This window comes from Anabrus simplex, chromosome 7 (assembly GCF_040414725.1).
Source record: "Anabrus simplex isolate iqAnaSimp1 chromosome 7, ASM4041472v1, whole genome shotgun sequence".
NCBI lineage: Eukaryota > Metazoa > Arthropoda > Insecta > Orthoptera > Tettigoniidae > Anabrus > Anabrus simplex.
Window position 1 is genome coordinate 303462325 of NC_090271.1, and position 16200 is coordinate 303478524.

At 36.8% G+C, this 16200-nt stretch overlaps 1 protein-coding gene across 6 annotated transcripts in view; it reads left to right on the forward strand.

Moving 5' to 3' along the window:
• The window catches only part of Gprk2 (G protein-coupled receptor kinase 2), a 228386-nt gene that overhangs the window by 187088 nt on the left and 25098 nt on the right, over window positions 1-16200 (forward strand). For all 6 annotated transcript variants that reach the window (XR_010860778.2, XM_067151750.2, XM_067151748.2 and 3 more), the window contains one exon: window positions 15094-15219. Coding sequence is in view for 5 of the 6 variants with exons in the window: in XM_067151750.2 (XP_067007851.1) it covers window positions 15094-15219 (126 nt within the window). In the remaining variant the exon portion in view is untranslated. The remainder of the gene's footprint in view (window positions 1-15093; window positions 15220-16200) is intronic.

Genomic DNA, 16200 nt, shown 5'->3' on the forward strand with positions numbered 1-16200 from the left:
TTTCAGATCCCCTTTTATTAAACAGTAACATATAACACACGTATAGTACTTAAACAAAATAAAATAACATTGCACCAATCATCCACTTGAAGAGTAAATAGAACCAAACAAATTAACCCATCTCACAGCAGGCACAATGTAAGTAAGAGGCTCCACAGCCACTTCAGTCCCATAACTAGGGTGGACGGTAATCATTTCCTCTAGCCGTAATGGCTAGATGGAGTGTCTACCCAAACAAAACCATCTTGGAGACAATCAGAAGCCAACTCTCCGTTCACAGAGTAGGACCACAAGTCAACGCACGTCGACAATTGACTCATGCCCCGCGGACTCAAGGAATAAAAGCCGTAAAAATTACTCCACGTCGTCCAATCAAGATATTAGATGTACCGCAATTAACAAATTGCAACCAATTGCTGTCTAGCAGTTCATGGGGCATAGTTAAATGATACATTTAAAATTCTACACATATTAGCAGTCATAGATGGCAGTAGTTATACCAGCCCACTTTAAATTATACCGCCATAACATCTTCATATACTTGCATACAACATATCACACTACAAACCACCAAAGTACGTAATAGTGAATGCATCCCTCCGCATAGGGTTGGCGTAAAGAAAAGCATTCAGTCATAAAGCTGGGCTGAATCCATAGAAAATGCTGACCGCAGGTAACTGGGAAAAGACCAGGAATAAGAAGAAGAAGACATTTGAAATTAAACCAAAGCTTATTTGTTTGGTAAGAACAAATCATGATAAAAAGAATGCTACAGGTTTGTTATAAGGGAGACAATGGTTAACACAACACAGATGTTTGAAGGTAAACCAAAGCTGTATTAGAATCAAAACCAACTTACAACCTGTTAGGTAGTGGTTACGTACATTTAGTATGTGTTTAAGAGATGTTACATACAGAACTAAAATGGCCAACCTGACACCAGTGGGATCTGAACCCACAACCTCCCGATTTTGCGTCGGTTGCTCTACCAATGGAGCTATGGTGGCCTAGGCCATCTTTGTTCTGTTGGAAAGGATCTAAGCTACAGATCTGATACTACTACCATCACACTGTAGAGTGCATTTAAGTTGCCCGTTGAGGGCCAAGTCAATGAATATTGAATTTTCACGACCGCATTGTAATCGAAACAGACTTTCAACCTATTAGGTCATGTTACGTACATTTAGTACGTGTTGAAGAGATGGAAGATAGGAAAACTTAAAAGGGTCCACCTTTTCAATACAAAAATGTTATAGTTTATTTATAACATATATTTGCACTTGGAACTAGTTTCGACGCTGTTTGGCGTCATCTTCAGCCAAAATGTGGGAAATAGGCTAGCATGTAGACATTTATATTACACAAGGCGTTACATTAAACAATACACATCTTACAAGGAGATAAAAACAGGGACGAATGTAGAAACAAATGAATCGTTGAGAAAGCAAAAGTTATACATATTAAAAATAACCTTAACCACACATCTTGCAGTGCGAAAATATTTGCCTTGAATGATTCCTGAATACAAAACGCACGCGCACACACTTCTGAAGAGCCAGCAGGCAGGAAAAAGTAAGGTGAAACCTTAAGAGTTCTTCTGAGAAGAGTTCATCATTTTTTCTATATTCCGACTAACTAATGAAGTCTCCCTTGAGTTCCTGATAAACATATACAACAGGAAATTCTCCTTCACTCTCAACAATAGCTATAAAGACCAACGGTAAATTGTATTTTAAATACTGTGCAGAGATGTGAAAGCATGAGCTTGAACATGATATAACTTCTTCATTTAATCACCTTTGAAAGTCTCTCTCTATATTACATAGCTTCATTAACACCACCATTCTGTAGATGCACAAAATAATCTTGTAATCTTCACAGGTCCGGTATTCAGCTCGACAAGAATATAAAATTGGTATTAAGGAATACGTTTTCTGAGAGTTTGGAGGTTGACTGTGCCAGTATTTGTGGTGTATTGTTGCAGCGTTACGTGTAGGGTGGGGGCAGGTTTCTATGATGTTTATTGCGGTACATAAGGCGGTAAAGCTATGGCGCGAGATGAAGAGGAACAGAGCGTGTTGGATAGTTTAGGTCTGGGGAGTGGTCATTGTTGGATTAGGAGGGGAGAGGGAAGGAGCGGTAGGGGAGGAGGAGTGGAAGGAGGGGAAGTATGGAGGGTGATGTGGTGAAAGTGTGTGGCGTGACAAAGTATTATGTATAATCTGAAAGACAGATCTGTTTATCGGGATATTCATGTTTTTGAAAAATTCAATGAGAAAGTCGAATAGGATCTTTGGTTTTTGGTCTAAATGAATATAGAGGTTTTCAGTGACGTCACTGAAAACCAATATTTCAATCCCAACCTAAACTTAAATGATATCTCAGAGAAACCAAAGATCCTATTTGACTTTCTCATTGAATTTTTCAAAAACATGAATATCCCGATAAACAGATCTGTCTTTCAGATTATGCATAATACTTTGTCACGCCACACAATTTCACCACATCACCCTCCATACTTCCCTTCCTTCCACTCCTCCCCTACCGCTCCTTCCCTCTCCCCTCCTAATCCAACAATGGCCACTCCCCAGACCTAAACTATCCAACACGCTCTGTTCCTCTTCATCTCGCGCCATAGCTTTACCGCCTTATGTCCTGCAATAAACATCATAGAAACCTGCCCCCACCCTACACGTAACGCTGCAATAATACACCACAAATACTGGCACAGTCAACCTCCAAACTCTCAGAAAACGTATTCCTTAATACCAATTTTATATTCCTGTCGAGCTGAATACCGGACCTGTGAAGATTACAAGATTATTTTGTGCATCTACAGAATGGTGGTGTTAATGAAGCTATGTAATATAGAGAGAGACTTTCAAAGGTGATTAAATGAAGAAGTTATATCATGTTCAAGATCATGCTTTCACATCTCTGCACAGTAGTTAAAATACAATTTACCGTTGGTCTTTATAGCTATTGTTGAGAGTGAAGGAGAATTTCCTGTTGTGTATGTTTATCAGGAACTCAAGGGAGACTTCATTAGTTAGTCGGAATATAGAAAAAATGATGAACTCTTCTCAGAAGAACTCTTAAGGTTTCACCTTACTTTTTCCTGCCTGCTGGCTCTTCAGAAGTGTGTGCGCGTGCGTTTTGTATTCAGGAATCATTCAAGGCAAATATTTTTGCACTGCAAGTTGTGTGGTTAAGGTTATTTTTAATATGTATAACTTTTGCTTTCTCAACGATTCATTTGTTTCTATATTCGTCCCTGTTTTTATCTCCTTGTAAGATGTGTATTGTTTAATGTAACGCCTTGTGTAATATAAATGTCTACATGCTAGCCTATTTCCCACATTTTGGCTGAAGATGACGCCAAACAGCGTCGAAACTAGTTCCAAGTGCAAATATATGTTATAAATAAACTATAACATTTTTGTATTGAAAAGGTGGACCCTTTTAAGTTTTCCTATCTTCCATTCTCAGTTCAATACGGACAAAAATGAAATTCTTAGATTTAAATGTTGAAGAGATGTTACGTACAGAACAAAAGTGGCCAACCAGACACCAGTGGGATCCGAACCCACAACAATGCGGTTGTGAAAATTCAATATTCAAAGCTGTATTAATTTATTAATCACATGATATAAACAAACAAAACATTCTAATTCAGTATATTCACATTATATCAATTTTTTCTCTTAAATTTTGCAACATTACAGATGTGCATTTAGTGGGGCCTATTCAGTTGTTTCAAAAATGTATTCAGCTGTCTGTTATATACATTTGGAACTTTGGTATTTTTCAGGAACCTTTTTAGAGATAAATTATATTGTTTGTTGGTACCCAACATTAAATTTATAATTGACACTGTAATAATAATAATAATAATATAAAAGAATTTATTGGACTCCAACCTATTCAATACATTACTGGATGTTAACATTTTTAGTTAAACATCGTTAAAATGGAGACATGTTTCGCCCTCCATGTGGGGCATCATCAGTCATATCAAAGCACCTCAAAATTAAACCAGACGTCTGGTTGGAAATTATGAACAAAATATATAAAAAAGAATACATTAAAAACACGTACAAAGTCCTATCCTAAACGAAATAACAACAGACTAGTTACACCTAGTAAAATACGCTAGTGGTTTCTTAATATTAAAATGAGGTTATCATATGCACAGTATAAAAATGGAAGTAATCAAAGTCCGTATGATATTGAGGTCGATGGTAGTTCTGCGTAGTATATACAAATGTTGGCAAGATAAAACACAATTTATAATTACTGTACACTTATTTATAATTGTTAAAATTGATGAGGTAAAACATTCCAATTTGTCTATTTGTAATTTGGCTCCAACCAAAATAATTCGCCCTAGGATTCATGAGGTAGTCAACGTTGGTCACTCTCTATTTAAATGGAGTGCACAGTGCAAGTGAACAGCTTTTGTTGATTATAAACTGAGGCTGTGCTAAGACAGAGTTAAAACAACACCAGCTTCAAATGAAGATAGGTTCTTCCTAGTTGACTATAAATTTGCATATATTTTGTTGTTGAAGTGTGAAAAAGTCAGTTGTTGGTTGAATGGGCAACGGTCAAAAATGTTGTGCAGTGCAATCGGTGTTTGAGCTGTCCTACATGTGAGGGAAATCTGAAAAATGGAGGATTTGTCTTAATTAGTTAAGTGAAATGACGGAAAAAGAAAAGAAACGGGAAATCATTGAGAAATGAAAAATGTGAAAGTTGAAAATTTACCTTGAAAGCTGTTGAGCTGTTACCTAATTGTTAGGAGGTTTGTGGAGCACTGGCTGTCGCTAATGTCCTGCTCCTCGTGTTGTACGTGTGACGTCTTAGAGGAGGGGAGTGGATTTGAGAAGGCGGCGCTGTGGGTATGTGATTGGCGCTTGGGGAGGAGTTGTGTGTATTGGAGGGGGAATAGGGGCGTGATGAGTTGAGCGGCTTAGTGGGGGTGCTTGGAGAGCTTGTTTTGAGGACGTTAACAAGTCTTTTGTCTTTCAGATTTAAACTATTGAGCGAAAATATTAATTGTTTGTAAAGAGGGCTTTGGTTGTCTATTGGATCATTTAAATTCTTATTCTTATTATATTTTTGGTCCAAAAAAAATGTATAAATTTTCGAACTCGGTCATGAGCCTGCCTTTATCTAGTCTTTTTAAAATTTGGAGATCTTGTTCGATTGTGGTAAAGCTATGTCCGGTGTCTTTCATATGGATGCTCATGGCTGAGTGTTTATTGTGCTTTTGGGCATTGAAATGTTCTGCATATCTAATTGCAAAGCTTCTATCAGTTTGACCGATATATGAACTGTTACATTCAGCACATTTCAGTCTATAAATGCCAGAGCCCGAAAATTTATTGTTGTCCGAGTTTATCTTATTGTGGTTGAAAAATAGCTTTTGATTAGAATTATGGGTCTTATAGGCTACCCTAATATCATGTTTTTTTAAAGGGGTAGCGATTTGATGTATAATGTATAATGGGGTTAATTTTTATTGGGGAGAGGTTTGTGGCCAATTTTAATTTTACTTTATTGATTATTTTCTGTATGATTGAGGGGTTGTATCCATTGAAAACAGCTATTTCTTTTATGGTACTTATTTCTTTTTTTAAATTGACGGTTGACATGGGAATTTTTAACGCTCTGTACACTAAACTGTAAAATGAGGCTTGTTTGTGCGATTGTGGGTGAAGAGAATTTTGTTTTATGGTTGTGGGAGTGAATGAAGGTTTTCTGTGTATCTGGAAATCGAAATTGTTTGAGGTCCTGGTGATTGTAATGTCTAAAAAATTGATGAAATTATTGTCCTCATCTTCTTTAGTAAACTTGATGCAATTGTCAAGGCTGTTTAAGTAAGTTAGTATGTCTTCACTATTATTGCAGCTTTTGTCTATTATTGCTAATGTGTCATCGACATAGCATAGCCAAAGACACAAACCGTTAATGCTGTTTGTTATTTTACTATTTTCGAGGTCGTCCATATAAATTTCGGCGAGTATTCCCGAAATGGGATCACCCATGGCTAGACCTTCTTGTTTGTATATTTTATTATTGAACGTAAAATAATTGTTATGAAGGATGAAAGTTAGTAATTGTAAGCATTCTTCTATTTCTAACTGACTTAAGGTGCTGTGTTTAGAAAGATTAGTTCGTATGATTTCGATAGTTTTTTTAGCGGGAATGTTCGAGAACATATTGGTAATGTCAAATGAGCACATTATGTGGTTAGGCTGCAAATTAAATTTATTTAAAGTTTCGCATAATTCTATTGAGTTTTTAATAGGGTGTTTATTGTGAAATGTGAAGTGTTTCTTAAGGAATTTTTGGAGGAACTGAGAAGTTTTGTACGTTGGGCTATTTCGGCTATTTATGATGGGTCGAATGGGAACGTCATTTTTATGTATTTTTGGCAGTGATCTGACGGTGGGTAATTTTGGATTCATATTGATGAGTTTTTGATGTTCGTGTTCATTAAATAAGAAAGGTGAATTTTTTAGGATTGTTTTTAAATTACGCTGAGTTTTTAAGATAGGATCTTTTGAAATTATTGAGTAAGAATTATCGGAAAAGAAATCCTCCGTTTTTTGGACGTAGTCGTGTTTATTCATTAGGACTACGGCATTGCCTTTGTCGGCTTTCGTTACTATAACATTATTGGTGTCTACCTTTTTTCTTAATTCGTGGGTTTGTTTAAGAACGGTGAAATTATTGATGTCGGAAACTTCTTTTATAAGGGTGGGTAATTTCTTTTTTATCTCATATCTCACGTCATTTTGTCTGTCGAAGGGAATTTGTTTATTTATATTGGATTCAACTAAAAATGTTAACATCCAGTAATGTATTGAATAGGTTGGAGTCCAATAAATTCTTTTATATTATTATTATTATTGAGATTCTTTCAATACGGAAAATAAAATGATTTTCATTACTTGCAAGTGACACTGTTCCAAGGTATCTGTGGAACAGCAGAGGTGAAAGAAGGTACGGGCTGGAATAGGTCTCAACTACCAAATTAAAGTTAATTTAAAACTTTAACAAAGGTTATATTTTCTTTACAAAATCAACAAATGACAACAAATAACAAAAGTGTAACAGGTACCAAGTAGCAAATCAACAAATTAAGAAATTATAGATTACAGTCGTTACAAGTTTTGGGCTTCGAGCCCCGTTTTTCATTCCTTGAGCCCTCAGCTCACAACCACAAATTACCAAAGGGCAGAAAACCCCTTCATACCCAGGAGCACTTGCCCCTACTTACAATGTTAAGCCTCCTAGAGGCACGCAGAGATCAAATTAGGAAAGAGCAGTCCCGCTCTCAATTTTACAAGCCTATCAAAGGCCACAACAAACTTCACTCCTAACTGCCCTCAAGGCACACATACAGTGAAACAGGGGTATCTTGTACCCAACCTACAGGGCCTTCACATGAATAAAACAAAACACTGGGTTAATTAAATGGCCCAAAATACCAAATTGAAAGGAGGTGAAAACATGCACTCCTACACAAAGTTATTAAAACCTAGGAGGCACTAGGCCGATCATACAGGGGCTAATCCCAAGCTAGGGAGGTGACACGTATGAGAAAACTTTAATATTTTAAGGAAGAGAAAGGAAAAAAAAAGGTTATGAGAACGTAGTCACCTCAATTTCCAAATGAAGGGGAGTTTGAGAGGGTAAAGCACACTCTGTCCCCGCTTTACAGCAAAAGAAATTTATATGTTTTACATAGACAGAAGAGAATTTACATTTTAAAAGGTAGGTTACATACTAAAGGTTTCGAACCTTCCCCGAGAGTTAAACTGCTGAGCTAGCAAGAACTGAAGATGTTAACAGGCCATTACCTTGTAGATGAGCTGCTGCTTGAAGAAAGAGGCACTTCCCGCCCCCTGCTACCTATTCACACGCTAAGAGAGATGTTACTGAAGTGGCACCGAGGCAAGAAAATCAGCAGTTTATATACCCTCATGGAACATTCAAGACCTTTCAGGAATGAGTAGACACACCCCCTCACCTTTATTGGATAGCTTAGAGCAACATATCTATGTCGGAGAAGACATACATGATTGGTTGGAAATAAATTAAAGAAATTTGCGATTGGCTAAATTCAAAACAGGCGGAAAGAAAGGATTTATATTGCCAACCCACAGAACAAAATATAGTAAAAACAAAACTTATGAATTCGAAATTTCTTCAAGAAAGTTCATTCCTTTACACCAGAGTGCGTTATCAAAGTTTTGGTAGAGACATCTGTTAGAGAATGTCCAAACTTCTTGATACAGAGCAAACAAACACAAATCAAAATAGACACAGTTCAGAACACTTCAAAATTACCAAATTTACAGTAGTGACATCTTCCGAGAAACCGTTGAGTTAATACAGTTTGTTAAAGTTCAGGCTTTCTCCTGTAGAGAAGTTTCAACTGGCGCAATATTTGAATTAGCGGCGTGGAGGTGTACCGCCCGGTACAGACACATCTGGTATAAAAACAATATGTTTCAATACTTGCATGCCAAATTTCCAAGTAAAAGTGAAACAGAATTGAGGAATCATAGTTTGCTGTCTTCTTTCTCTCCTTGTGAATGAACAGTTGCTCAAGGAGGAGGAATGAGCACATGGTATTCTGTAAGTTCCTCACAGGTACAGTTTTCTCAGAGACAATCTGTAGATAGAATATTTGTTTTGGGTATTGTCACGTAAATGTTGTTAAAGATAAGGAAGTGTTTAGTTATCATAGAAAAATAGAGTACTCAAAATAAGCAAAAATCGAAATAACGCATAGGATAGAAATATGCTTCAAAAATTAAGACACCAGTCTGGCCAGTGTTGTTGGCGCAAGCAAACATGGGCGAAGTACAGCAGCAAGGTAATGTAAAAAGTGAAACCGATGCACACCTTCACATAATGCGTGCCAAGCATTCAACAAAATTCTTCATCAAATAGTATTCAGGATCCAACCGCAGCGAGTGAGCAGAGTCTGGCGCGAAGCGTCATTCTGAGACCTTTCCAGAAGTCATATGTGGTAGGTACAGGTTGACAAAAAATTAAGGATAGGTGACACGGCAATCAGGATGGTACAACCAGTTAGATTTGCAAAATACATATGTATTATATAACCAACAAAATGTGATTACATGGACAATGTTTTGATTATTACAGGATAGAGGACAATATTCAATTGAAAGCAAATGAAGTAGAAATTGTAACACCAATGAAACAGGGCAATTTTGTAAATAGTATAAATTCAAACAAGATGGGAAGAAAAAATATTAATACTAGGTTTATACACCCAAAATAATGAATAGGATTAGATACAACAAATGATTGACTAGATGCAATATGACTGGTACCCTATATTAACTATATCCAGAAAGAATTCTAAAATCACGAAGGCCACTGTACAATGTGAAAACCACCAGGGTCAGCTAAAAAGGAGAATAAAGGAACAATAAGGGAGAAAATGCAATCCAAGGGCTGGCGAAGGGAAAGGAAAACATTCAGCCTGCAAATAAGTTTTGAGAAAGTAGTAGGGTCACGCACACAACCAGGCGTAAACGCAGTTTGCAAAATACAGAAAATCACAGGTATAATTGTCACTTCTAGCATCTGTTCACGAAGTTAGGGTTTTTTTTAAATACTGTTTTGGAAATATTCATGAGAAGTTCAAAATGAACATACTAGTTGAAAAATTTTTAGTAGCCACACCAAAAGCAACACTGCATATTCAGCCAGAAGGGCATATTAGAAGAGAATAATAGTTTCTTGAATTAGAAATTGAAAACACAATAAGATTAATTTTCGCTCACCCAGCCAGCCGTCGAAGGTTCAGATGTTAAGTTGTACATAAGATATCGCAAACGGACCAGCCGTAATGCGAGTATGAACGCCTCCCTCCACACAGTTCATCACTGAATGTCTGACTGCCAGTTCGAGGCCAGGGCCAGCATTTATAGCGTAAGAGCAGAGTCCAGAAAGTACGAGAACCAGACGTGACGTACACAAGCAGTGGCAGAGGGGAGGGGACGGAGGGCGAGCAGTAGTAGAGTGCATAGCGGGCTGGGTGAGTGGTCGAAGCACACGCTGTAGTGAGAGCAGGCCGGAGAAGTTGAGCAGATGGTAAAGTAGAAATCTTGACGTAGGGGAGCACGTTACAGTATCCATAAGCTTTGATCCTGCATGGGAGATTAATGATATTTTGATTATAATTAAAGATAAGTCTCAAAAATATTAAATATGAGGAACATAAAATACTGTAGAATTCCAATAACTCAACATTCCGTTTAACTTGACAACTTGACGAATAATTTTTCTTCTAATCGCTAAATGATTTTCACTGTTAATCAGAACAATCTTTGAAATAAGAGCTATCTATTAAGAGGTAGATTGTAATACTGAAATTTCTAACATTGCCTACCCAGTGCAAACAGTATAGAAACATTATGGACATTTTGTTTCTCCATCGCCCACGTGACGAAGCTGTACGAAGACGAAATGAGTGCAAGGGAGAGTCAAGTATCACAAAAAAATTTCCTACAAAGAACTAATCTTTTCCTAATTTTTAACTATTATTGTAGGGTGTGTGTGCTTTTCTGTGTCCTGTATTATGCCATAACTTTCATATGCAGTAAAAAGTTATGAGTTGTGAATTATCCACCTCTTATTCCGTAAAACTCTATATTTCATAAACTCGACACTCTCTTAGTCCACATTAGTTTGAGTTTGCAGGACTCTCCTGTACCATGTGCTCTTTTTTTTTTTTTTTTTTTTTTACTATAACATTTTTGTTTGATTTCTATAGCATGATCAAACCAAACATTACATTAAGAACAAAAATGTTAATGAGATTTTAGCAGATTTCCAAGCCATGGATTTTACCAGTATCGAGATAAAATATTTGTGCATTTCATAGAAAATCTTAGTGCTAAATCCTAAGATGAAATATTGAGACTGCAGAAGATCTCGAGAAGTTGCTGAATGGTATGGATGAAGTCTTGGGCAAGGAGTGCAAGATGAAAATAAATAAGTCCAAAACAAAAGTAATGGAGTGCAGTCGAACGAAGGCAGGTGATGTAGGAAATATTAGATTGGGAAATGAAGTCTTAAAGGAAGTAAATGAATATTGTTACTTGGGTAGTAAAATAACTAACGATGGCAGAAGTAAGGAGGACATAAAATGCAGACTAGCACAAGCCAGGAAGAGCTTTCTTAAGAAAAAAAATTTGCTCACTTTAAACATTGATGTCGGAATTAGAAAGATGTTTTTGAAGACTTTCGTGTGGAGCGTGGCATTGTATGGAAGTGAAATATGGACGATAACTAGCTCAGAAAGAAAATAGAAGCTTTTGAAATGTGGTGTTACAGAAGAATGCTGAAGGTGAGATGGATAGATCGAATCACAAATGAAGAGATACTGAATCGAATTGGTGAGAGGAGATCGATTTGGCTAAATTTGACGAGAAGAGATAGAATGATAGGACACATCTTAAGACACCCAGGACTTGTTCAGTTGGTTTTTGAAGGAAGTGTAGGGGGTAAGAACAGTAGGGGTATACCAAGGTATGAATATGACAAGCAGATTAGAGCAGATGTAGGATGGAATAGTTACGTAGAAATGAAAAGGTTAGCACAGGATAGGGTGGCATGGAGGGCTGCATCAAACCAATCTATGGACTGATGACACAAAACAACAACAACAAACAATATTTACCATGCTCCATCCCAAGTTTTGTTGTTGTATTCTGTTTATAAATGGACTCATCCATCAGTCTCTTCATTTGCAATTATTTATTCAGTTACATTATCAACTTTTCCCATTTTTATTCGTCAAATTTTCCAACAATAAAGATACGTCTTTCATGACATTTTCGTTAATTTTTCTAACCAGTTAATTAATTGTGTAGCCTACTACCAAGCAAAGTTATTTTCTTCAACAAGAAATTCAAATATAATAGTTACCATATCATCTTGAATTCCCTAATGTGTAGTTTTTGTATATTGTGGATTTTGCAGCTGTAGCTTCTTCACAATACTTTTCTAAGAGAGTTTTATATGCATATTTTTTTGTAATCTTCCCATGGATGTTATGTAGCAATCATAGTACCAATAGACAGGAAAGGGGAAGGGAGAGATACAAACTACTACACAGGCATAGTACTACTGGAGGTCAGCTACAAGGTGCTGTTGGGACTCCTGAAAAGGTAGATGAACAGCTAGAAAGTACAGTATGTGATTACCAACCAGGTTTTAGAAAAGGTCAAAGGTGCATAGAATAGCTCTTTATTTTGAAACAACTGAGCAAAAGATCATGAAGGTATTAGTAACCTTCATTAACTTCAAGAAGGCATATGGCTCCTTAGATGCTGGGCAGAATCCTGAAGAACAGAGGGCTATATAGAACCACATGAGGTCTGATAAGTGGGATACTGAAAGACAAAGGCAAGGGTGAGATTCAGGAGTGCACTCCTAGAAGAGTTTGAGATCAAGACCAGGATCACACAAGGAGATGGACTGTCACTGATGTTATTCAACATAGCACTGGACAGAGTTATCAAACAATGGAGGACAACAAATGACAAGATGGGGATACCAAAGACACACACAGGGTAACGGGCCGCAAGTGAACTGCCTAGCTTTTGTGGATGACATAGCCCTAGTAAGCAAGACAGAAAACGATGCAAAAATGTAACTCGACAATATGAGTAAGATAGCCAGAAAGGTAGGTCTCTGTATTGTATACGACCGGACAAATACTCTGAACATCACTAGGAATTGGAAAACACCAGAAGGCACTATGCAGAAGGTAGACAAGTTTAAATACCAGGGAGAATATTTAGCAGGAAGGAGATAAAACAGAGGGTGAGGAAGCATACAATTAAAAAAAAAAAAAAAAATCAACGGATGTGAAGATCTGTTACTATAAGGAAGCGATAAGGAACATAGTACTAAATGCGCCCAAGACGATAATTCTAGGAAGACATGGGTCAGAACAACTGGAGAAAGAAGAGAGGGAAATCCTGAGGGAGGTACGAGACAAAATGCTGAAGGATGGGAACGAAGATCAAAGGACGAACTATACTGAAACATGATGTTCTCAGAAGAGTAAGACACAAGAGAGCAAGATTTAGTGGACTTGTGATCAGGATGGTCGTGGACAGAATGACCAGGAAAGTATGGGGGACAAAGGGTAGGACGACAAAAGAGAGAAATAAAGTGAGTTGTTGAACTCATGAAGGACTGGAATGAATGAGAATTGGATCAAGGTGAAAGGGATGGGGAACTGGAGAAATATGGCAGAGCTCAGTAACAGATAAAGATTTGGGAACAGGATAGACAGCACCAACAATGGAGGCAAGAGAAGTGGATACTGAAAATCTCAGCAAAAGAACAGGAGAGGATGAAGAGGCTCTGGGAAGAGGAGGAGGAGAAGAAGAAAACCCAAACCTGGTCCTACAGAGGCTGTAAACTGAGAATAAGAAGAAGAGCATCACTTATCACCATATCCAGCCCACATTCACTCTTCACTGCACTTCAGCACAATTGACACCCTGTTCTTGTAAGCAGGATACTAGATACAGTAATTGGAATGAATAGTCTTGGTCAAGTACTTATTGCTGACTTTGACAGTGTCAGCATCTGGTTTGGTTACAAGGTAGTCTGTGTTTTTGATGTTGATATGAAGACCAAAGTGACTAAACTTATCATTTTTGGTTTAGTATCGCAGATCTTCTTTAGTGGTGCTTGCAAGAATGACATCATTATCATCAAAGACTTTCATGGAACTTCACATTTCAGGTCTGGGTTGATTGTGTTCATGGCAAGAATGAAGAAGAGTTGTGACTGCATGAAGTCTTGATATACACAGAGTTTAATTGCAAAGCTGTCCAAAATACTTGCAGCACAATCTCATCAACTCATGGTGTTACTGTAGAAAATTCAGACTGAAGAAAAGAGTAGTTTGGGTACACCATGATTGTGCAGCCAGCATTATGAAAGATCAGTTGAACATCCTTAAAGGCAAGCTACATACAACGACCTTTTCATGCCAATATTTTTCAGTGCATAATTGATCACATTAGTGGTTTCAGATTCCTTGACAAAGCTACATTGACTGTCCACGATTTAGGTTTTGTTATGTAACCATTTTGCCAATCCTTTCAAGAATTTTCACTGTTCAGGGCTTCCCCTATTGTATATGTAACAGAGGATAATGGTGTGCCTAGTCGGTTGGTAACCTATATGGTCTAAGTCTTAAAAATTCTTCCCTGTTGTGTATATTTAATTAAAAGTTTGTTTACGTGTATATATCATGCAGAACATTTTCGAAGGGTCTGTATGAAAGTGTAGACAATAAAGTGTGTTGTTGTTTTTTTTTTCAGCATTAAAGAAAGGTTGGAACCCTTGCTGTAGAGCAGGATTATTACCTTGTTATCTTCAAAGAGTGGACCTGTTAGTCTGTTTACATGCAACATACAATATACAGTAGTCATTTGAGTCTATTCCAATTAAAGAGTTTGTAACTGTTAACATAGAATAAAACTACGTACTAAACCAAACACCCTGGCGCAACAGCCCCGCAGGTTGATGCCCCTACCAAGTGACTGTTGCTCAGCCTGAAGGCCTGCATAATATGAGGGTTCATGTGGTCAGTATGATGGATCCTCTCGGCCATTATTCTTGGCTTTCTAGACCGAAAAGAACATACTAAGTTATTTCTTAAAATATATTTTAGATAGTACTGTATATGCATTGCACAGGATACATTTTGCATACGTAATCATCCCCTCCCATTTACGGATGCCTCCCAGATATGTATTGGTCATATCTTCACCTTCTCCTTAACTAACTAGGTACTGTACACCTGTTATTCAGATCTAACTAAAGATGGAGCAGTGACCTAGCTACCCTGTAATCTCTCTTAGGAGAGAAATTGTAATAATTTTTAAGTTAGTGTAATATGGAACTTCAATCCAGAAAGTTTTATACTCGATTAGTTCTTGGCTTAAACATTACACAGCAATTGATTTTCAAGAGAAGAAAGTCATTTATACCCTCTATTCTTTTTTATAGATGATCGAGACAGAATGTTTTAAAGAGCTAAATGTGTATGGTCCCAATGACACCCCTACACCAGACCTCATCATTGATGCAGTTCCTGAACCAGAGAAGAAAGGATGCTTCCCTTTTCGAAGAAAGGTTAGTTGTTAATTGTTTTCACTTCATTATATTGTTATATATTAGGGTAAACATTTTTTTCAGAGAGCTTTCTATATTGACCAATTAGGTACAAACAAAAAAAAATCTTATTTAATGCATGGAGGAATTACTAGTACAATCAGTACTATTTTAAAGTAAATAGTGTTCTCCTCAATATATTTGTTGCTGATCCTTTAGACCCTTGCATCATTAAGGAACTGAACATACATTATGTAAAATATAGGAAGATTAAGTTCTTTAATTACTGAAAACTTCAAGTATAATTTATTTATACCAGTGTGTTGTAAATGCAAGAATTCTTACAAGTGTCAGTTGCATGACTTTGCAGCATTCTCTGACATTTATAAGCACGACCACTGCCAATGAATGTATTAACAAAGAAACTCATACCATAACATTTATCCCCAAAAATCCAAGAAGAGATGGAAAACCTGTTAACTCATTAGGTGTTTTCAACTCCCTTTGTCTTGCCATGAACATTCTAAAGTTGAATGTAGTGTTCTTTACTTTTTCATATCTCCATCAACATTTTAATACTGTAGAATGTTATTTGTCTTCAACTTTTTATGATTATCAGATGTTTAATATTATATGTTCAAATGTGTGGGAAGTCTGGGAAGTCGTAGAGTTTCTCAGTGTACAGTAGTGTATATCAATTGACTATATAGAGTTTTATATTTGCTCCATCATTTGAAAAATGCTGTTTCAAAATCATATGTAATGTCTTTAGTCCTGGTTTCATGGAATTCAACTAATCTTCCAGGGTTCATTCTTTTGATGCGTATCCATAATGCATACTTTGCATTTTTCAGAGTATCTTCAGTTATGTTCTTTTTTCGTAACAGTTCACTTATCATCAGCATTTGTAAAAATTAAAAAATATTGACACCTCCCAGATGTGGAAAAATGTTTGTGTCCAATCACTGTCAGTATTTGAGAAGTTTCACTGTAGTACCATAT